General features: G+C 42.8%; 1 protein-coding gene across 10 annotated transcripts in view; it reads left to right on the plus strand.

Annotated features, from left to right (window-relative positions):
- The window catches only part of CTNND2 (catenin delta 2), a 634,494-nt gene that overhangs the window by 346,336 nt on the left and 265,892 nt on the right, over positions 1-22,266 (plus strand). For 9 of the 10 annotated variants that reach the window (XR_008441479.1, XM_054003720.1, XM_054003943.1 and 6 more), the window contains 2 exons: positions 8,308-8,480; positions 17,314-17,881. Coding sequence is in view for 9 of the 10 variants with exons in the window: in XM_054003720.1 (XP_053859695.1) it covers positions 8,308-8,480; positions 17,314-17,881 (741 nt within the window). In the remaining variant the exon portion in view is untranslated. The remainder of the gene's footprint in view (positions 1-8,307; positions 8,481-17,313; positions 17,882-22,266) is intronic. The other variant, XM_054004304.1, reaches the window with a different exon arrangement.

A 22,266-nucleotide genomic window follows, 5' to 3' on the forward strand; every position in this document is an offset into this window, starting at 1 on the left:
AAAAAAGGGGTCCTGCAAGGCTGGACACTCTTTAAGAAGGAAGTCTTAATGGTGCAGGAGTAAGACATCCCTATATGCCAAAAGATGAGCTGATGAGGAAGAAGACCAGTCTGGCTGAAGAGGGAGCTTTTGCTGTAACTTGGGGGGAAAAGGAGAGTTTATGACCTTTGGAAGAAGGGGTAGGCAACTCAGGAAAGCTACAAAGATGTCATTTGGTCATGCAGAGAGAAAATGAGAAAGGCAAAAACTCAGCTGGAACTCAATCTGTTAACTGCTGTGAAAGATAATAAAATGTGTTTTTATAAATACATTAACAAAAAAAAGGAGGGCCAAGGAAAATCTCCATCCATTATTGGATTTGGGCAGGAGGGGGAACATTGCCATCAAGAATGAGGAAAAGGCTGAGGTATTTAATGTCTTCTTTGCCTGAGTCTTTATCAGAAAAAACAGTTATCCTCAGGACAACCAGACCCCTGAGCTTGTAGAAAGGCATGGGGAGCAGAATAGACCTCCTGCAATGCAGGAGGAAGTTTTGAGTGACCTATTGTGCCACTTAGGCACTCACAAGTCTATATGGGGCAGGATGGGATTCACCAGAGGGTGCTGAGGGAGCTTGCAGAAGAGCTCACCAAGTCACTCTCCATCATTTATCATCAGTTATCATGATGGTTGACCAGGGAGGTCCCAGACAACAGGAGGTTGGCAGATGTGATGCCTGTCTACAAGAAGTGTTGGAAGGAGGAACTACAGGACTATCAGCCCAACCTTGGTGCTGGGGAAGATGATGGAATAGATTATCCTGAGTGTGATTACATGGCACACACTGGACAATCGGGGGATCAAGCGCAGCTGCCACAGGTTTAGGAAAGGCAAGTCCTGTTCATCACCCTGATCTCCTTCTATGACCAGGTGACCGACCTTGATGATGAGGGAAAGACTGAGGATTTAATCTACCTGGACTTCAGTAAAACTTTTGATACTGTCTCCCGCAGCATTCTCCTGGAAAAACTGGCAGCCTATGGCTTGGACAGGTGCACTCTTCCCTGGGTTAAAAACTGGAACGATGGCCAGACCCAAAGAGGGGTGGTGAATGTTGCTGCATCCAGTTGGTGGCCAGTCAGTTGTGGCCAGGATTGGAGCCAGTCCTATTTTATATTTTTATCAACAATCTGGACAAGGGGATGGAGTGCAACCTCAGCAAATTCATGGTTGACAACAAGTTGGGTAGGAGTGTTAATTTGCTAGAGGGTAGGCAGGTTCTGCAGAGGGATCTGGACAGGCAGGATCAATGGGCCAAGGCCAGCTGCATGAGCTTCAACAAGGTGAAGTGCCGGGTCCTGCACTTTGGCCACAACAGCTTCATGCAGCTCTGCAGGCTGGGGGAAGAGTGGCTGGAAAGTTGCCAGTGGAAAAGGACACAGAGGGGCTGGTTGACAGCTGGCTGAACATGATCTAGGAGTGTGTCCAGGTGTCCAATGGCAACCTGGCCTGGACCAGCAATAGTGTGGCCATCAGGACCTGGGCAGTGATCATCATCCTGTACTCAGCACTGGTGAGGCCACACCTCTAACCATGTGTGCAGTTTTGGATCTCTCAATGTAAGAAAGACATTGAGGTGCAGCAGCATGTCCAGAGAAGGGCAGCAGAGCTGGTGAGGAGTCTGGAGCACATGTCTTATGAGGAGCAGCAGAGGGAGCTGGGGTTGTTGAGCCTGGAGAAAGAGAGGATCAGGGGAGACCTCATTGCTCTCTACAACTGCCAGAAAGGAGACTGCAGCTGGGCAGAGGTTGGCCTCTTCTCCCAGGCAACCACCAATAGGACAAGAGGAAATGGCCTCAAGCTGCACCACGTGAGGTTCAGGTTGGACATTGGAAAGATTTTTTTTCACTGAAGGGGTGATTCAGCATTGGAAGAAGCTTCCCAGGGAGGTGGTGGAGTCATAATCCCTGGAAGTGTTCAAGAAATGTCTAGAAATGGCACTTAGTGCTGTGGTTTAATTGACAAAGTGGTGTTCAGTCAAAGGTTGGACTCGATCCTGGAGGTCTTTTTCAACCTTAACAATTCTATGATTCCATCATGTGTTTGTTTTTAAAACTTCACTCGTGATCTGGTAGTATTACAAATATTACAAATTTAATAGGATGAGCTTCATTGCCCCCCATCTCTAATCAGTGTCAGTGTACTGAAGCAGTCTCTCAGCACTTAGAAAATCGCTTATTTTCTGACATTGGTAAGCTCCTTGGAGCCCAAGTTCCTACTGGCTTTTTGCTTCAAACCACCATGGGCTATGATTCAGGTGAGCTCTGCTACTTGTGTGGTCACTAGACAAGCTCTTACCCTCAGGTGGAAGGGAAGAAAACATTTGATGACTCCCAACTCTGACTCCCAAACAAGATTCCTGTCTTTTCAGCTACTGATGGTGCTGATGCCTATTTTTTGTAATCTCTCAATGAAGCCTCAGTCAGCATTAATGATTTTTCATTGAATCAAAATTCAGTGTGTTATGCACTTTTGTCTTTGTTGGTTTTGGTTTGATTTGTTTTTTTTAGCTAGAACAGTATAAGCAGGTACTGGGAAGTATCTTAGTATTTTGCTGTTCTGCCATTTAAAGTATTTTTGCTTGTAAACACTTGCCATTCAAGAATAATTTACTAAAAATATAAATTAAAAATTAAATTTTGTTTGTGATGTTGTTTCCTTGGTTTGATTTTTGTTTGTTTTTTTTTTTTACCCTGAATGACATAAGAAGGAAGAGGACATGCTCTGAAGATAGCAGAAATGACAGGCAAAATATTTTATTTTCAAAGAAAATATTGCTCTTGACGATCAAAAAGACAAATGTTTTCATAATTTCATTTTTTTCCTCACTTTTGACCCAGTAATGAATTATAATAGTAGCCTGGATTCTTTGCATCACTTTGCTTCCCGTAATAAACTCTTACTGTGAGGTCCTTGATTTAATAATAGTCTCATCATTTAAGACCACTCACTTCCTTAGTTTGGTTTTAAAGAGCTACACTGCACCTTATTGCAGCATTGTGTATTGTATTTTCAGAAGGAGAAGCAGTGGCCCCTGAAGGAATCCTGCCAGTGCAGATCTCTGTCCCTCCCAGGCTAGGGGGCACAGCACAGCCCCAGTTGTGCCGTGGGGCTCACCCTGCAACCCTGGCCTCCTGCTTCCCCCAGTTCCCCCTTGGCAGAAGCAGGCAGATGCTGAGGAAGCTCTCCTCTGCTGTGGTTTGTCTGGAGCCTGGAGCTCACCAGGTTACACTGATGGCCACATGCAGTGTTCTCAATGCCAAGAACCAGGCTAGTCAGTGCAATGTCAGACTGTTTTGTCAAATGCTGTGTGGCAGGAAGATGGCAAGTGTGGGCTTCAGTGCTGCTCTCTTTTGTAAAAGAGCACTGCTTCTGCTCCTCTTCCCCATTTGGCTTGAAGTCTGCAAGGTACCCTCAGGTACCATATCTCTTAAACTAGTAAGTCTTGAAATACAAAAAATAATAGCCATATAATAACCAGCATAACTGGCAGTAAGAGGGGTGGGTAATATAAACTAAGGAAAAGGGCTAGTAAGTCTTAAACTAATAAGTCTTGAAATACAAAAAATAATAGCCATATAATAACCAGCATAACTAGCAGTAAGAGGGGTGGGTAATATAAACTAAGGAAAAGGGCTTCACAGAAAGCCCCCTCTCGTCACTGCCTGAATGGAAGAGTCATTTTCCTCTAACCCTGTCAATGCCAGCCAGCACCTGGGCCTCCAAACCACAGAAGAAATTCCTGTTTCCTTTCCCTGATTCCTGGAAAAGTCCTCTGCTTTCAATCACCTCTGAAGTTTCTTTGTGGGTTGGCTCCCTGATTTAAGCATATCCTCCATCTACATCTGTTCTCTTCTTGCCTGGTATTCTCTGTGCTCCAGCAGCTTTCCTCCATTTAAGTGCACTTTGTGTCCCAAGCAAGACACCACCCTCTCCCTCTCCTTCCAGCTCCTGTCTGAGCTGGGTTACAGAAGCCAAGGTGAGCAACATAGGGAGGCTTGCTCACTGCTCTGCTCAAGGTTAAGAGGAAGAGGAAGGTATTGTCTGCGGTATCTGTCCTCCAAACTGGAGACAAGTTACAGAGTTGATTGCTCTACCCTGCTCCATCATTTGAAGTCAGAAGTGTCTCTTGCAGTATGATGGCTCTGACTTAAGTTTCCTGAATTTTCACTCTTACCTCTACTATTTTAATAAAGGAGGAGAGTGGCACAAATTGAATCAGTGAAAAATTGGTACTATCAACCCTGAATAATCCAACATCAATATTCTTTCACAAGGAATTTTTTTTAATGTGGTGGTGAAAGCGTAAGGGAGAACAGGTATATATCTTCCCCATACACTCAAATAGAAACCAAACAATATAAAATTTTAAAGCGATACTACAGATCATCAATATCTGCTACGCTAAATCTTATGAAGCCTGAAGTGTTTGTTTTAAATGGAACAATTGCAGTAATTATGTCTCATTAAGGGAACCGCTAAGACTGAATTGTGCTAGCAGTTAACTAGTGATTTCCAGTGCATAGCTGAAAACAGAGAATTTCCAGCTGCCTTAACTCTTCTGCAAGCAAATGAAAAACAGTTGGATGAACAGTTTAAATTCTAGCCTGGAAGAAATGATAGATTATTGTCAAGAGCCATCAGTGAACAGGACACAAACTTCTCTTCTGAGTGAACTGCAGGCTCTTTAGAAGGTTTGGTTTTACCTTCAGATTGAAATCTCAATGTTAATGAGAAAAACAATCCATCTTTTCCCTATCAGACAAGGCGGGACTGCTAGTACTCCCTGAAAAACGAACTTGTGTTTCTTCATGGTCACTTTGATTGATCTCAAATGTATCTTCTAGTTTGGATGCTTGATTTAGGGCTTTGCTGTTTACTCTATTCTACACTTGCTTGGGCTTATTTAAAATTCTAGGCTTATGTAAAATATCTGTCTCTCTGAAATTACTTTGTAATTATTAAAATATATGTATGTTTTAATTGTTCATTACTGCTTGTTAAGGTAAAAAATAAAAACTGCTAAATAAAACCAGTATTTTAGTGAACTTCAAACTATGTGTGCCAAACTTTTTACATTTTTTTTTCCAAGGGGTTGGATAAGTTTCTTTAAGTGCATGGAAGTGTTTAAACTAAATGGTGCAGGGAACCCATGTATCTGTTTCTAGCTGGCAATGTAAATCCCCTAGTGAGCCACAGTAATATGAAAGTAGCACTTGAAAGCCAGATGCAATGAAAATTTAAACATATTGCATTCATAGCATGTGATAGTTTAATCATTATTTAAGCTTTAGAAATGTCACAGCATAATTACTTTCAGAATGAGTACAAACACTTTCATACACAAAAATTGCTTTCTTCTTGCAACTTTTTCTTCTCATGGGAAAGTTATGCCTTTGTGAAATTTCTGAACTTGATCTAGTTCATCACTTGATCATAGAAAAACTCTCAGTGAAAATTCAAATTCCACAAGATTGAAATAAAACCTACAGATCTTTTTAGAACTAAGCATGTATTTTCTTTATGCTCTTAAAAAAAAAAACAAACAAACAAAAAAAAAAAACCTGTGAAAGTATTTCTTTCATTAAAGAAGAAATTTTGCAACAAAACCAGTTAAATGGAAAATGCTAAATAAACCTTATTTGCAGAGCCAGGGAATGGAAAGTACCAAAGACTGGATTTATAAGCACCCATAGAGGATTAAATTCAGCTCTCCTATGGATGTGATACATTTTAACTGGCCTCACAGCATACATAGAGCTCCACCTCCTTCTGTACTTGTAAGGAAAATACAGGGACCAGAACTTACATTCTAAATTTGTCCTGTGTCATAATGTTCTGATGAATGCAGTTGATTTTGCAGTATAAATTGTGTTGATATGTAAAATAGTGTCAAAATCCCAGTCTACATTTAGATGCAAACACTTCCTCTTTACATAGGCTACTACGATTTGTTTATAATATGAGCAGTTCAGGTTGGATTTGGAAAATAGCAGTTATAATGGTTCTGCCATTTCTGAGAAATAGGCTAGAGGAAAAAATACTCTCTGTGTAATTTGGGGGTGGGGTTGTTTGCATGTTTTCTAAGTGGAAATCTTTTGGGAACAGCTTTACATCCTCATAGCAAAGATTTAAAGGTCATAAAAAAACTGCCTTTGTATCAGGAATGTACTGGAAGTTATTTCTGGTAAATTCATTGGAACTTTTCCATTGTGAGTCTGTTTAAAACTGAACTTGCCACATGTTCTGTAGGAGCAAAATCACTGTAATCATTTCACATCTCTTAAGGCTTGTGTCACCTTCTGTGCTCTCGTGAGCTTGTTAGTGCTAACCAGAAGATGAACCTGTCATCCCTGTGGACCCACTGAGTGTACAGATGACAGCTGTTGGGTTGAAGGTAACCTATGCAATGGCCAAGGTATAACCCTTTTTCCTCCTCTTGTATTTCACTTCCTGGGCCCAGACACTGAAAGAGACTAACATCAGTGAAGACAGAGAGAGGATTAAGTGTGTATTCTTTAATGTAGCTCTCTGTGTATCATAGAATCATAGAATGACAGAATGGCTTGGGTCAGAAACAATCTTTAGGATCATCTAAAGATCATTCTAACACCCCAGCTGTGGATTGGGACATCTTCATCTAGACGGGGTTGCTCAGGGCTCCATCCCACCTGGCCTTGAACACTTACAGAGATGGGTTATCCATGTCTTCTTTGGACAACTTGTGCCATTGCCTCACCACCACAGGGAAGAATTTCTTCCTAACAGCTAATTTAAAGCTACTCTGTCAGCATGAAGCCATTGTGCTGCCACTACATGCCCTTATAAAAAGTCTTTCTCCATCTTTTTTGTAGGTTCCCTTCAGGTGGTGGAAAGTCACTGTTAGGTCACACCTTTACTTTTCCAGACTGAAGAATCCAAATTCTCTTAGCCTTTCATCATAGGAGAAGTGTTCCATCTAACTTAGTGGCCCTCCTCTGGACTTGCTCCAACAGATGTTCTTTCTGTGCTGGAACTCCAGAGCTTGATGCAGAACTGCAGGTGGGGTCTCAGAAGAGCAGAGCAGGGGGGCAGAATCCCCTCCCTTGTCCTGCTGCCCACGCTGCTTTGGATGCAGCCCAGGACACGTTTGGCTCTCTAGGCTGTGAGTGCCCATGGCTGGGTCATGTCCAACCTCTCCAGCACCCCCCAGTCCTTCTGGGCACAGCTGCTCTGATCTATTCATCCTCCAGTCTGGGTTGATACCACAGTTTACCCTGACCCAGGAGTAGCATCTTGCACTTGGTCTTGTTAAACCTCACAAGATTCCCATGTTTGAATGGGAATCTCGTGATTCCCATTGAATTCCCATGCTCCCTGGACTTCTCATGGTTGTCCAGGTCCCTCTGGATGTCATCCCATCCTTCAAGTGTGGCAACTGCACCACTCAGCTTGGTGTCATCTGCAAATTTGCTGCAGGTGCACTTGATTCCTGTGTGGAAAAACTGTGAAATTTGCTATGCGCATGTGGTAAGCTAAATCACTCGTACGCGAACCTAATGAAGATTACACCATGTTTCAGTTTCACAGAACTACTAAATAACTGTGGAAAGTGTTCATGGTCCTGACATGCCCTTCAGTCTGGCAGCCCCAGTTTAGGCTCGCTGTCTGTACTTGGCTCTCCTGCTGTGCAGTGCTGTGGTGGGGAAGATAAGATAGCTGAAAAAATAGTCATCAAAGATTCACTGAGATCAGGGTGTGTCCTGCATGATGAGAAGAGCAATTAATATTTTAAAGGCTGCCATCCATCCCTACAGGCACCAAAGTATTACATCACTCTGTGTACAAGACAGTGGCAGTAATCAATAGATCTAATGTGCTGGGGGCTTAGGGAGGGACAAGTTAGCATTTCCCTGGCAGAACAACTGGATATAATTAAGAGAAATAAACAAGGCTTATCCTTAGGGGGAAAAAGCCCTCATCAACTATTCTGAGTTGAAAAGCAGGACTTCTCTACCAAATAGTATGTTGGATTTGTTCAGGCATAGAATTTCTTCACCAGTGAAAACCATACATTGCTTGCAAAGAAAGCAATGTGGTCTGTTGCTTGAACATGATTGACTGAGTGGTAAGGAAACAAAGTAATGCATGCATTTTTATTACTGAAAAGTCAAAATCTGAAAATCTGAAGCCACATACATCTGATAATTTCAAGACTCACTTGACAGATAATACAGGTACGCTCTTTCACTGAGGCTTTCTGACTGCTCTCAAATCCTGTCCCCACAGGGCCCAGCCTCCTCTCCCAGAGTGCACTCCAGCTCAATTCCAAACCTGAAGGATCCTTCCAGTACTCAGCCAGCTACCACAGCAACCAGACCCTTGCCCTGGGTGAAACAGCATCCGCCCAGCTCCCGTCTCGCAGCAGTCAGGCCAGAGGTGCCATCCAGAGCTACAGCCAGGTATGTGTCCTAAGCAATCATGGTCTCTCACACCTGAAATTGTGTGGAGTAGCTCCCAGGAAAGAGATGTTCGGTGCTTCCCGAAACTGAATTTCTCCCTTTACTTTGTGTCTTGTTCAACACACCTGCAGCAGGGTGGAGTTACCATCTTGATTTTTGTAAATCTCCAATGGGTTGACTTGCATAGTAATAAAGTAATCCTGATTAACAAGGAGATCTACATGCCAGATTAACTTACTTGCTTGCATATATATTTTGGTAATAGCATGTTCAAACACTTAATTTTCAAAGCAAATTTCTGTGCCTGTGCTGATTAGGAGTCCATCCTAAAGTCTAGGACCTGCCAGCATTGCCACATTACTGAAAGCAGTAAGTGCCAGGAAAAAGAAACAAAGCCAGGCTGACACCAGATGTGAAACTGCCTGGGATACCATGCATCATCACATGGTGCTACAGCCTCATCTCAAGTGTAGGAAATACTTTTTTCACCACATATTGTAGGACAGTCGCCTCTACATTTAAAGCATTTTGAAACATTGTCTCAGATATTCATGAAAACTTTGTAAAGCCCTCTACCTGGCTAAAGCATCTCTCCTAGCTCTGAAATGTAACCGTCTCACCTTCTGCGCTTTTCACTGTGACGTCAAAGCCTCTCAGTAGAAAGTTAAGCTTCAGTAGCTAAACAAAGTCTAACTGGGTTGTATCGGTCAGCACAGGTTATTTTCTCTGTTTAGATGCTAAACATCCTAGCAAAGCAGATCATCTCAGTGTGATACCAGGACATTTTGCAGTTCGGGATTCTGTAGAAGAGAGTAGTTATTTGAATTTCAAAGCCTTAAATTGCTAAGAGATTTCAAGTATTAGAGTCATTGCACAGTTTGTGAGATACTGAGAGACACACAATACTCTATTCTCTCAATTTTCTCAGCAAAGCTCCCTATTCTCTAAGACTGAAAAATGAAATAAAGCACAGTTAAATTAATTTTCAAATTTGGTAGGTACTTTTTTTTGTTTTTAATAGACTCTTTTACACTGAAAAAGACCTCTAAGAACAGAGTCCAAACATTGACCCTGCACTGGCCATCAGTGAATCATGTCCCCAACTGAGACATCTGCACGTCTTCTAAATACCCTCAGGCCTGGTGACTTGACAACCCTTTCAATGAAAAAATTCTTCCTGATGTCCAACCTGAACCTCACGTGGTGCAGCTTGAGGCCACTTCCTATTGGTGGTTGCCTGGGAGAAGAGGCCAACCTCTGCCCAGCTGCAGTCTCCTTTCTGGCAGTTGTAGAGAGCAATGAGGTCTCCCCTGAGCCTCTCTTTCTCCAGGCTGAACAACCCCAGCTCCCTCTGCTGCTCCTCATAAGACATGTGCTCCAGACTCCTCACCAGCTCTGCTGCCCTTCTCTGGACATGCTGCTGCACCTCAATGTCTTTCTTGCATTGAGAGATCCAAAACTGCACACATGGTTAGAGGTGTGGCCTCACCAGTGCTGAGTACAGGATGATGATCACTGCCCAGGTCCTGATGGCCACACTACTGTTGGTAGAGGCCAGGATGCCATTGGTCTTCTTGGCCACCTGGGCACACGCTGGCTCATGTTCAGTTACCTGTATCAGCACCCCCACGTCCTTTTCCACTGGCAACTTTCCAGCCACTCTTCCCCCAGCCTGCAGAGCTGCATGAAGCTGTTGTGGCCAAAGTGCAGGACCCGGCACTTCACCTTGTTGAAGCTCATGCAGCTGGCCTTGGCCCATTGATCCTGCCTGTCCAGATCCCTCTGCAGAACCTGCCTAACCTCAAGCAGATTAACACTCCCAGCCAGCTTGGTTTTTTTCTGGAAACTCATTGAGGGTGCACTCCATCCCCCCAGGTCATTGATAAAGATATTAAACAACACAGATCCCTGGGAAATTCCACTTGTGGCAGGCCACCCACTTGATGCAACCTTTCACCACCATTCCCTAGGCCTGGTCACCCAGCCAGTTTTTTACCTAGTGAAGAGTGCACCCAGCCATGCCATGGGCTGCCAGTTTCTCCAAGTGAATCTTGTGGAAAATAGCATCATCTGGAGTTGTGCTTTTTGAAAAGCATCATACCCTGGGGGTTAGCCTGAAAGTCTGTGATGCAGTCTTTAAGGAGGCTGGAAAAATAAAATGATAGAAATGGAGCAGGTCATGAAAGCAACAGAAACAAAAACAAGATAGAAGTGAGAGAGGAAGGAGAAAGAATTTTTTTTTTTTTTTAGGGGAGGAAGGAAGATCATGCAGATTTGTAAGATTAGAAATATATATATTCTTAATATAAATTCTATTATACTCATTGATAGAAAAAGATGAATATATGGAGGGGGGAAAATTAATGATCTAGATTCTTTTTTTCATTGAAATTACACTGATCAGACATTGCTTAGATCTGAGAACCTGTCATGAACCATCAACTTCAGAGAGAACTGGTTTCCTTCAGAAAGGTAATTAGTAAGTTAGAAAGGCAACATTTCCTATCCTTTGTTTTTCTTGGTATGAGAGGACAGAAAATAGATTTTCTTTTTACTTTCCTCTACATTGTAGGATAGATATTCCCACAGGAAAATAATTCAGAGAACTTAATAATTTTTCACACCATGATGCTGCAAAGGATGCCTGACAACTTCAGATGAATTAAAATATATTTTGAAAATACTAACAGACTGCCATATAAACTATAATTAATACCATTAGAAGTATATAAAAGGGGTTTTAAAAGAGGTAGACAGGAAGAGGAAGATTCAAAAGTCAAAATTAAAAAATTCTGAATATGACCATCGCTGATCCCACAATTACAGAGAAAAAAAGAAGTCAATCCTAAGAATTGTTTTGCTATACCTATTATAATTAAAATAAGCCTCAGGAGCTGAAGCTTCTCAGATTGTGATAATTTCCTTTGGTATTTGTGTGCAAGGAATATAGCTATCTCTCAACATGAATGATAGTCCAAATGCTTGCAAAAAAATGTAAATAGTCCCAAGGCCAGCTGTGACAGCAAAAACAATTTGTGAAAATGCAATTGTATAAAAAAGAGAAACTAATTAGTCTTGGGACTTCCTGTATAGTGTTGCAAAGTGCAATCTAACATTTTTGTCAATTTGCTGGAGTTCATTATAGATCATAGAGTTTTTCCAGTGCTTTGCCTACTTTGAAACACAAAACTTTTATCTTCTAAATACCACTGGGATAGGATTTCTTAGCAAAAGCTGCTACTCTGGCAGGGAATTACTCTGCTCTCCCACTAAAAACTGCTTTTCAAATTCATTGTCCAACTTAGTGCAACCTTGAGAATGATCATCTTGTGATGATATCAAAGGAGTATAAAGCATAGCATGTACTAAAAAGAGTGGTTTTCTGCATGCTCTACCATGTGTTTGCAAGGGGACAGGAAAGGAAGTTTACATTCTGGGTGAGGACGTGTTTAGCTGTTGGTAATGTTGCAGTCTTTTCAGAGACTGTGGCAGCAACACAGGTAAATCCCTACTGTGTATTACCCTGTGCACCTGATGCTTTTGGACTGAATAAGCTGGCACAGAATTGGAAAACCTTAAAAACAAAAAAAAGTAAATGGAAATTAAAGGTGATTAAAAAGTCTTGAAAACCCATTTTACAGTTAGTGTTCCAACTTGTCTCATTTTTCCTATGAACAAGTCATAAGTTTGTCATTCATCAGACCACCACTCCTCAATGGCAATTAGTGCTAGAATGTCTTAAGTTTTTAAGCAGAAACTGTGTATTGGCCACAAGGTAACAGGCTGCTTGATAACCTATCCAGACAAAAGTCAAAATAAAGATTTCCTTTCTGGTAGTATGGCCGATGACAATGGCCAGATTCCAAATATAAACATAAGAAGTTTTTTTGTCATAAAGGAAACAAGATGAAATCTTAAGATAAATTACTCTTACTATGGCACTCAGAGAACAATTCACTATTAGAGATTATGGCAGTGGAAATCTGTGATCCTGCTTTGATTCTACCATAGGTAATGACTGTAGCATTCACTGCTGCTTTAAAACCAGAGATGGACCATCTCTGGACATTCTGAAAAGATCTCACAAAATTCTGTTTGTGGATGTAGAAGACTACAATTACCTACCTTCATCTGTATGTATGACCTTTGAGAGCAGGATCAGGTAGGCTGACAAATTTTACTACTAGTATTGGAATTTTGAACAAAATCAGGAGAAAGAGATGGAATAGGCCATATTTGAGGGATCCAGAGGTATAGTCAGGCATCTGTTACTGTATTAGAGCATTTGAACATAGGTACCATTTTCCTAGACAGGTCAGGGACTTACAAATTACATTAAAGCAGTCCTGCAGAAGAAAGGCCCTTCTATAGGTCCTGGCCAAAGACTGAAGGATGCATTCCAAGACTGGAGAATGTTATGCAATTTCCATGCCTTCTTCTACCCTTTGTAAGAGTGTTGATTGAGGTGTTAGACCACAGCAGAGTGATGCCTTGAGTGAAGCCTTATAGAAGGTTCTTTGGGCTTACAGGAAAAAAAGTAGCCCTCAACAGACTGGCAAGTCTAGCAGTCTCTGAAAAAGCTCAGAACATCACTGAGACTGTGAAATGGAGCTGCACCCATGGAATGTCACTAGAAAACCCTAGTCAGGATGAACGAGTTTTCTGCCTAAAGCTACCAACCCACACCAATATTTAAAAGCCAAAGGGTCCTGGAGGGAGGTTTTCTACACAACTTGGAAAATCCTCCCTAAAATCAAGAGAAAGGGTCTCCTCATGGACCACAGTGTACTGGATATGACTATGTTAGTATTCATCCAATGTGACTTGTTTGAGATTCTAAAGGCAAAGAGATCCAGAGAACAAAATGAACTGAAAACTGGCACTGGCATTTACTGCTAAACTAAAGTTCATCCAGACCTAAGTTGAGCACGTAGACTTACTCAAACCTCTGGGAGCAATCTCCAAGAATCAATATACTGATTGATAATTAGTAGCAGACCCCAAAGTTTCACTTAAAGTTTTCTAGCCATTTTGTAATTTCTTATCCATGAAAAAATTTCTGCAGAATAAATAAATCAACACAGTTATTTGCCCCTCTCAATTCTACTCTATGGAACAGAAATCTTATATTGCAGTCTTTTATTTACTCTTTCTTGGTTAAAGTTCCATTTTGAACTATCAATTGGATTGTAAACAAACAACCAACCAAACAAAAACCCCACACAAGAACAACCAAACAACCAAAAAACCCCAAAAAACCCAACCCCCAAAAAACTAATTTCCTGGAATTTAGGGCATTAAATGCTTGAATGAACAGGCAAAAAACAGTTAGACTGTTCTCTGGTCTCCTATAACCTAACTGGATACTCCCAATAATTTTCTGTATGAAGAGCTAAGGATACTGTTTTGAATCAGTAGAAAACGATCTTCTTAGTAACATTAAATGGGAAAGAAAATATTTTTATAGCTGTGTTAATGTTCTCATGTTTTTTTCACACATTCCTGTTTCTAAAAAGGATATACCAGAATCCATATATTGAATCCAAATAAGCAAGGCTACTTTTCATTGGGATGCCAGGGAAATTAAATCCCTGTTTCTTGGAATAGATATTCATAGGGCTGTAGTAAGAAAGTCCTTGATTTTTATTCACATCTATGAAATAGGATGATGATAGAAAATATAATTATTGAGAAGCAAATTTGCTCTTAGTTTATTAGTTTAAATACAGTTTTGTTATCAGGTTGACAAAAATAATGGATAAATGGAAAAAATAAGGGAAAAATACCATTGTATTTTATTCTTCCGTATGAAGTATGTCACATTGCAAGGTGAACAATGACATGTCTTTATGTCTGTCTTAAGCCACAGACAGGGAGAAACACAATGAAAAACTAAACCACATTTTGTTTCTGAAAAGGCGTGTGGATAATGTTACTGCACACTTGGCCCTTTGAAAAAAACCTAAGAACCTCACAGTACATTTAAGACAGGTCTGAGATTAGTCACATCCTAGAAAATACTGCATGCTAGTGTTGTCATTGCAATCTGTTCATCCATAAGTTCTCTCCTTCACACAGAGCACATGCTTAGCTTTTTAGGAAGTACTATATACTGCATTTTTAATTAAGCATTTAATTATTGTGTCCCATCACTACACCTTGTTCCCTATAACAAATCATCATGAAATGGGATTTTTGCGTTTTTTTTGAATTAGTGCTTGCAGAATGCCCCCAGCTTTATAGAGATTTCTTAGGAATATGGGATAATACTGGTTTACTTTAAATTAATTACTCTAAATCCTTGACACATTAAGCAGTGTAGAAGTAGATTAGAAAAAGAAATTTTGTATACATGATGACAGTGCTTCCCTAAAACCCTTAGGATCAGCAGCAATATATTAAAGTTACCAGTGCATTATCAGTGCACTGAAGAAGCAACTGGTGCACTGGTCACATTGCAGAAGACTGTATTTTGGAACACTGCTTATTACAAAATTATTATTATTGTTGTTATTATTATTATAATTATCATTATTATTATGCTGCTTAACAGTCCAAAAAGTAAAATTTATTAACAAATATCAATTGATAATGTAGCTAGTTTGAATGACATTTTGTTAAGTACAAAATTTGCTCTGCCCATGTTGTCTTAAATCATGCCAACCTGTTTGTGTTTAATGAAAGTTGTTACCATATAGTCTAAACCCGGAAAATGAAAACTGTACTCCTGTCAAATACATTATTGGACAGTCAGCTGAAGATTAGTCCTTCTTTCCAGTTTAAAGCATATATGGTAAGTAGCTCAGCATGAAAGTAGCTTTTAAAAGTGCACTGATGTTCCCACAGTTTTCCTTCCTGGTTTTTCTTAGGAGCCTTTCAAATGAGCAACTTGAGCTTGTTGACCATTTTTGAGACTGTCAATGCTTGTACTTGAAGCTGTGGTGTTTGTTACTTGCTGCTGCAATCCAAACAGTCCAGCTCAAAAGAGATCAGCTACTTCCATCTGTGAGCTCACCTGGCAGTCACCATACAGAGCACCTGGAGTGGAACAGTTTACATTTCATTTATGTGTAAAGCCATTGCTCTGTGAGGTGCAAAACCTCAAAGCCAGGGAGGTTTGGGTCTGGCAGTGCTATCTTAAGAAGCCTGAACAATGTCAGTGCTGGTAGCTTCTTCCATGCTACTAACAACTGGGAGCAAAGCTCCAGGAGGAGCTTCTCCAAAGCCTTGTTTTTGTCTCTGTCTAGGAAAATACATATTCTTCCTCCAGACACAAAGCATTTAAGATGAGGGGCAGGCTCCAAAAGTAAAAAAAAAAAAAAAAAGACAGAAACATTTCCAGTGGGCGTACATAGGAATAAGTACAGATTTCTGGCATTTTGTATCTTATTTTCTGCTCCGATTAATTACGCTGTCCTCAGCTCCTGACCAAATCCTTTATTGAATATCCTGGTGCAAATAAATCAAATTTCATACCAGGAACATGGTGCTTTTGCCCACTTGTTTTTTTTTTTTTTTGTAGGATGCTACTGGAAAACCACATTGCTATTCAATGTGTAACAATGCTACTGTTGGCATTCACAACACCTCTTTGAATTGAGTCACAAAATTCGTTATTCACATTTTAAAGCTTCTTCTGGCTAAGGAAATCAGTAGCTGAGAGGCGTATGCATGTGTTTGGGCAAAGCACCGGTCAGACCGATTCAAACTATGCTGTCAACTCCGAGGATCCAGAGTACTTTTTGAGGTTTCAAGTAAATCCCCTGCCTAACCAGAAAGAAAATAGTATCTGAATCCAACAGTGCATCTTCCAACAGAGCGCTGAGCGCTCGCTCACTGCGGGGTGCAGTTATGAGAGGATTTTAACGTTACCAGACTCACAGATGATCTCTTGAGCCTAAGATCTGCGATAAAAAAAAAGGGGGAGCCGCCTGTGTGTGAGGGCGAGCTCCATCCTCTGCGGCTTCAGAAGCTGCTCAGGCACAGAACCGAAATATCTCATAGGCAGCATCTCCCGAGGATTTTCTCTCGCTCCCTCTTCCCAGCCCCCCTCAATTACTGGTCTTAAGAGGGAACTCAGCGCTGCCTCGCTCGCGGCCAGCGGTCGGTGCAGGGAGCTCTCTCCCTCCTCCTCTATGCAGATTCCCCGCTGGATGTGGCCCAGGGAAGCGCCCGGCCCAGGCAGCTCCTCCCGTACCCCCCGCCCCCTTCGTGCCGCGTAACTAAGTACGAGGCGGCCGCTTGCCGTGCTGCCAGGGGGGCTTGGCGTTCAGCGGCCCGGGCTTCCCCTCCTTCCGCCCCTTCACCCAGGTCGGGGCCGCAGGGGGCAGCGAGCTCCTAGTGCGGTGCCTCTCCTCGTAGGGACACAGATTGCTGGAAACAGAGGAAAGTTACTCGATTAAAGGCTTTTCCGAGGCTTCGGCCGCTCTTCTCCTAATGTATGCAGAATAAAGGGGCGCGGGTGTATTTATGTGTGTATATGTACGTACGTAAGTATTTGAGCCGGGGCTAAACCCTGCCTGATTTAGGGGTTGGCAGCAGAGCGCGTTCCGGAAACCGGCACCCCGGAGCGCTGTGCCCCACGGCCGGGTGCCGGCTTCAGCCGTCGGGAGGAGTTTCGACGCCTCTCGGCCCGAACCGGCGGTTGTTTTTTCCCTGAAAGGCCGGGAATGCTTTAGCAGATTACCAACTCCCGTAATCCCGCGGGCGCCGGGTGCCTGGTTCGAGGTCAGCGAGGGGGCTGCGTGCGGCCGGAGGGGCCGCACCGCCCCGCGCAGGGCCGGGGGAGCCGGGCGCCCGCCGCCGCTGACGCCTCTGCCTTTCCTTCCCGCAGCAGGGCCCGGGGGGCCGCGGCGCCCACCCGGGCGGCCCGGAGCCGCCGCCGCCGCCCGCCGCCCCGCAGCCGCGGGAGCCCTTCGCGCCCAGCCACGGCAGCGCCTTCCACCTGCCCGAGCCCCAGCACGCCGCCGCGCTCTACTACGCCAGCTCCACGCTGCCGGCGCAGCGGGTGAGCTCCCCGCTGCCCGCCCAGCCCGGCGGCTCCCCCACCAAGCTGCCGCGGGCCGGCTCCGCCGCCGAGGGCGCCGCCTACGCCACCGCGCAGCGCCTCTCCTCCCCGAAGCAGTCCCCCAGCCGCCTGGCCAAGTCCTACAGCACCAGCTCGCCCATCAACATCGTCGTCTCCTCGGCGGGACTGTCGCCGTCCCCCATCCGAGTGACCTCCCCGCCCACCGTCCAGTCTAACATTTCCTCCTCTCCTATCCACCAGTTAAGCTCCACCATCGGCACTTACGCCACCCTGTCGCCTACCAAGCGGCTTGTTCACGCTGCCGATCAGTACAGCAAGCACTCCCAGGAGCTGTACGCCACCGCCACCCTGCAGAGACCCGGCTCCCTCGCAGGTAAAACCGCGGCCGGCAGCGCCTCGGGTCCGCGGCTGCGGCGGGGGACGGGGCTGCGCGGTGCCGCCGCGCCCGCGGAGGGAGGCGGCGAAGGGCGAGGGACGGCGAGAGGCGGGGGGACAGGGCCGCCGGTCGAGGACGGGAGGGAAGGAGTGGGGGGCGTTTGACAGAAGAACGGCACTTGGGAGAATTGCGGGTGGGTTTCATCCCGAGTCGTGCCCGGAGAGGCTGCCTGCCACTGCTTGAGTAAAGTACCTGAGTTCTCCCGGCTCGTCCCGCCTTCCCGGCGCCGGGCAGGTGTGCGTGCTGCCGGGGGGTGCGGGGCTCGCCGCGCTCCCCGCTGTGACCCGCGGTGCGGGTGGGGGTTTGTTACTATGGCGAATCTCTTCTCTGCCGCCATCAGAACCTCTGAGCCTTTTGCAGGGAATCGCTCTTCCCCGGATTTACAGGCGGCTCAGGCGTACTTGACAAGTTTGGGGTTACTTAGCAGGAACTCCCGGTGTACCGAGTCGTGCCGAGTAAGAGGTAGCGGTGATTTGGCTCCGAGTGCTCTTTGGGGAACAGGCTGTTACAGCTGATTTGATGTCTCTGTAAACGCAGACTTTGAGCAGATCCAAGAAGTGAGATACTGGTGCGCTGTTCTCTAAACCATCTCTTTGCTAAACTGAGCATCCTTCAGGGGTGGGTTTTTTGTGTTCTCAAAAATTTCAGTTTCATTGCTATAGTAACAGCTGCTATGCTCATATGTTCTCTTGTGTGACATAAATAGATTTGAAGATAAATATGATACATAAAGAAGTTAGGCTGAGTTTATCAGTGAGGTACACAAGTCTCTTACTGGAGTGAAGACCTCACCCCCCTTTCTCCTCTCACCCACCTCCCCTCCCCCAGTCCAGCTGTTGTCAGCATCCTATATAATTCCTGTGTGTCTAAACACACAGATGGAATTAACTAATAATAAAATACGGTTTTGATCTATCTGCTTGTAAGAAGTATTTGCTGGATTATTTTCTTGTTTAAAGGGCAGGGATTTTAAAACTATATATCTTTATATATATATATATAAACCACCACATTTTTATTTCCAAATGAGTAAAGTGACAGTATCATTAAATTAAGGTGAAATTCAAGATCTCGGGATGCTTATATCAAACCTGTTGTCAAATACTGAGTCTCAGAATGCTAAGCAGTTTATTTAACATTTATATTAATACAACTTCTTCCCGCTGTAGTCCAGCATACTGTTGGCCACAGGTATTAAATACTACCTTTGTACAGTGGAAATTTAGAATTGCCACAGGCTTTGTATTTTAGGAGTTTTCTAACTTCATCATATAGCAAGAGTTTGAGTCTAAAAAGACATGGGTGGAACTGTCAGCGTCAAGGGAACAGAGAAAAAAATAGATTTTAAACTTATATACCTGTGGCTGTGAGCTATTCGTATTTGCCTGATTTTTCTTACCTTTATTCTAGGATAGAAGTCTTTGCTTTGGGAAGTTTCTAACAGGCACAGTACTTTTTCCTGTTTATGGACTGTTAGCATTGACATTTGTGTTGTGTTAGGGGTTTGATTTTTTTTTTAAGAAGGCATCTTTATAGCATTGCAGCATCAAATCTGTGATTATAGGTTAGTCCAAAACTTTTTTATTTAGGGATTAAGGTCTGGCATAATGATTCTGAAGTGCTACAGAAGCTGTTTGTCCTAAGCTAGATCCAAGTTGAAACGTGGATTTTTAGGCTCTTTTGGCCTTCTTGGCCAGTAATGCTTCTATAGATATTTCTAACAGAATTTTCTACTTTCTTGTGAATAAAAGCTAAGGAACTGACATTCATTTTCTTGGATTGCTTTTAAATAAAATCTTTTAATAAGACTTCTGCATCTTGCATAACCTGCATCTTTTTAAAGCCTGCTGCAGGGCGTTGCCTGATTTACTGATTTATGACTTTGGTGAAAGAAAAAGCCTCTAGATGATACATGCATTTAGGAAGTGGCTGGTGTATTTTTGTTTGGATTTTCCTATGGGACGGAAGTAGTGATTGACCATTTGAGTTTGGTGTTGAGTTTGTAAAAATTGATAAAGCAACGCTAACTTTGCCGAGTGCTGGGCTGATCAGAACAAACGTAACAATCTACCAGGTCACTCATCCCTTAGGGATTTGATTTTAAAAACCCTTTTTATGTAAAAACCCTCGTTGTTTTATTTTACAACAAATGGAAAATCGTGTAACTTGAATAAGTATAAGGTGGCAGACCTGGAGAGAGAAAGTATTGCTACTTCAAAGACTCAGTGTAAGCAACAGTATGTTAGTAAATAGTTTTTCTTTTTTTTTTTTTTTCCCTAGAGTGGTGACATGCCTTTCAAGTGGTCCTTGAAAGGAGCTCTATCACATGATCCATTCTTTTGCAAAGGTTTCCTATTGTGTGCTCCTACCCCTTATTTTCCACTGCCATTCTTATGCGTGTTCCGCGTGGCCTCACTGCCATCCCAGAGTTACACATTTGCTAGCAGTGTTAAGTGCCTGACTAATCTTCTAGACTTTCACTGGATTCACTGAAGCCAATGGACTACTCTGAAGCTTAAAATTAGCATATGCTTTAGAGTTAGCCAGGATCAGATGTTACAGATACTACTAAGGCAATCTTAATTTCTTCCTTTTTTCTGTGTTTTTGCTCAGAATAGGTTTGGAATTTCAGCTCTAAGTATATTGTATTTTTGCAGGAGTTTTTCAGTCATTGTGTTAGAAATCAAACCCACTGAGAAAGAGAGCAAGCAATTGTATTTTGAAAAGTTAATGTTCAATAAATAGTGGTTTTGCTTCTTGTTCAAAATATCCAAAGATGCTTTGAAGTTTTTTGGGGTTTTTGAGAGAGAGAGAGGAGGAGGAAGAATGGAGAACAGTTGTCACATTGCACTGATTGATGGCCTGCCTGCTGTGATTAATGTGAAGTTGCATTGGTACGTATGTGTCATCACAGGGATGATGTTATACTAAGTAATCTTTTTATATCTGGCAATAAAAAAATTAGTATTTGTAGTAATTACTAGAAACCCAAATAATGCCTTTGTTTTAATTATTTTTGCATTATACTAGAAATTTGTCCTGGAGCTATCGAGTTCATGAATACTACTGGGTTTCAGTGTGCTAAACAAGCCAAACTGTATCAGTGCCAGACTTAGATATTTAAAAGAGAAGACATTCAGATAAGATCCATTAAAAAAAAAAAAAATTCAAGTAAAAAGTTACATAGATGACCCAAAACATAATCTATGTGAGACTTAACTGAGGATATGGCATTATTTATATCAATTTCCTACAAATTTGATTATGAAACAACTTGAAATTTTAAAAATGGCAATTCTTAGACTCCATCCTGAATTTCAAATGAGACATGCAACAGTGTGCAATGACTCAGTTTTAACCGAGTAACCTTAGAAACGTCTTCAGAAATGGCTTTTAGTCTAGTTATATTTGAGCTGCTGCCACTGCCAAGTGTGTGTGTGTATGGGTGTGTGTATACATGTGTATATAGTGGCTCTGGTGAGTGTACATTTGCTGTGTTTATTCTTAGTCTAGCTGCTTCATTGCTATGATCTGCAATTACAGTTTTAGAAGTAGTTTTCTGCTCTGCAGTGCTCCAAAGAATATTTGACCGCCTGTTCAAGCAGCAATCCAAATCCAGAAGGCACAATTTGTAAATACCTTCTTGCAGCTTCCACACCTGGACTGAGTTTTGGAGTGCTGCTGGGAGCCAAACTCACCAAAGCAGCCCATTTTGCCTGGAAGGAAGAGTGTATAGGACAGCAAGCAGCAGAAACATGGGAATACTCTTTCAGGAGGCAGGTCATGGCATAGGTGCCCACTCTTCATGCTCTTCTGAAGCATCTTCTGGTGGGCAGAATCAGATAGACAGTACTAGAGGAGTACTGAGGAGCAAAGGGAAAGGGAAAGGAGGCAGTCAGAGTGTGTTGTTCAGGTGGTTTGTGCCTGATGTTATGTGGCTGGGAGCAGCCTCAATGTTACAAAGCCACTCCTGCCTCTTCATCCAGGTTTAGGGAAGACTAGGGACATGTAAAGCAATGGAAAGTAGTTTTATGCATTACCTTATTACAAAAAACTCAAAGGAAAATAATCCTGCTTGAAGACTGCACCATGTTTCATAAGCTGTACTAAAAGCTTAAGTTTAAGAAATTAATGTTGGTGTGAATCACTTGATGTAATGTTAGATGGAAAGAATATTACACAGCTATCTTTCATGTAGTGGTGACACATTCCACTGAAACAAGAGCTGCAGCATCGCTCTAGACAGCCCTGCTGCTACCAGTGTTGAAAATTTCAGTGCTCAGCCTGGTGTTTACAATCTACTTTCAAGTAAAATCAAAATG

This window comes from Vidua macroura, chromosome 1 (assembly GCF_024509145.1).
Source record: "Vidua macroura isolate BioBank_ID:100142 chromosome 1, ASM2450914v1, whole genome shotgun sequence".
NCBI classification, from domain to species: Eukaryota; Metazoa; Chordata; class Aves; order Passeriformes; family Viduidae; genus Vidua; species Vidua macroura.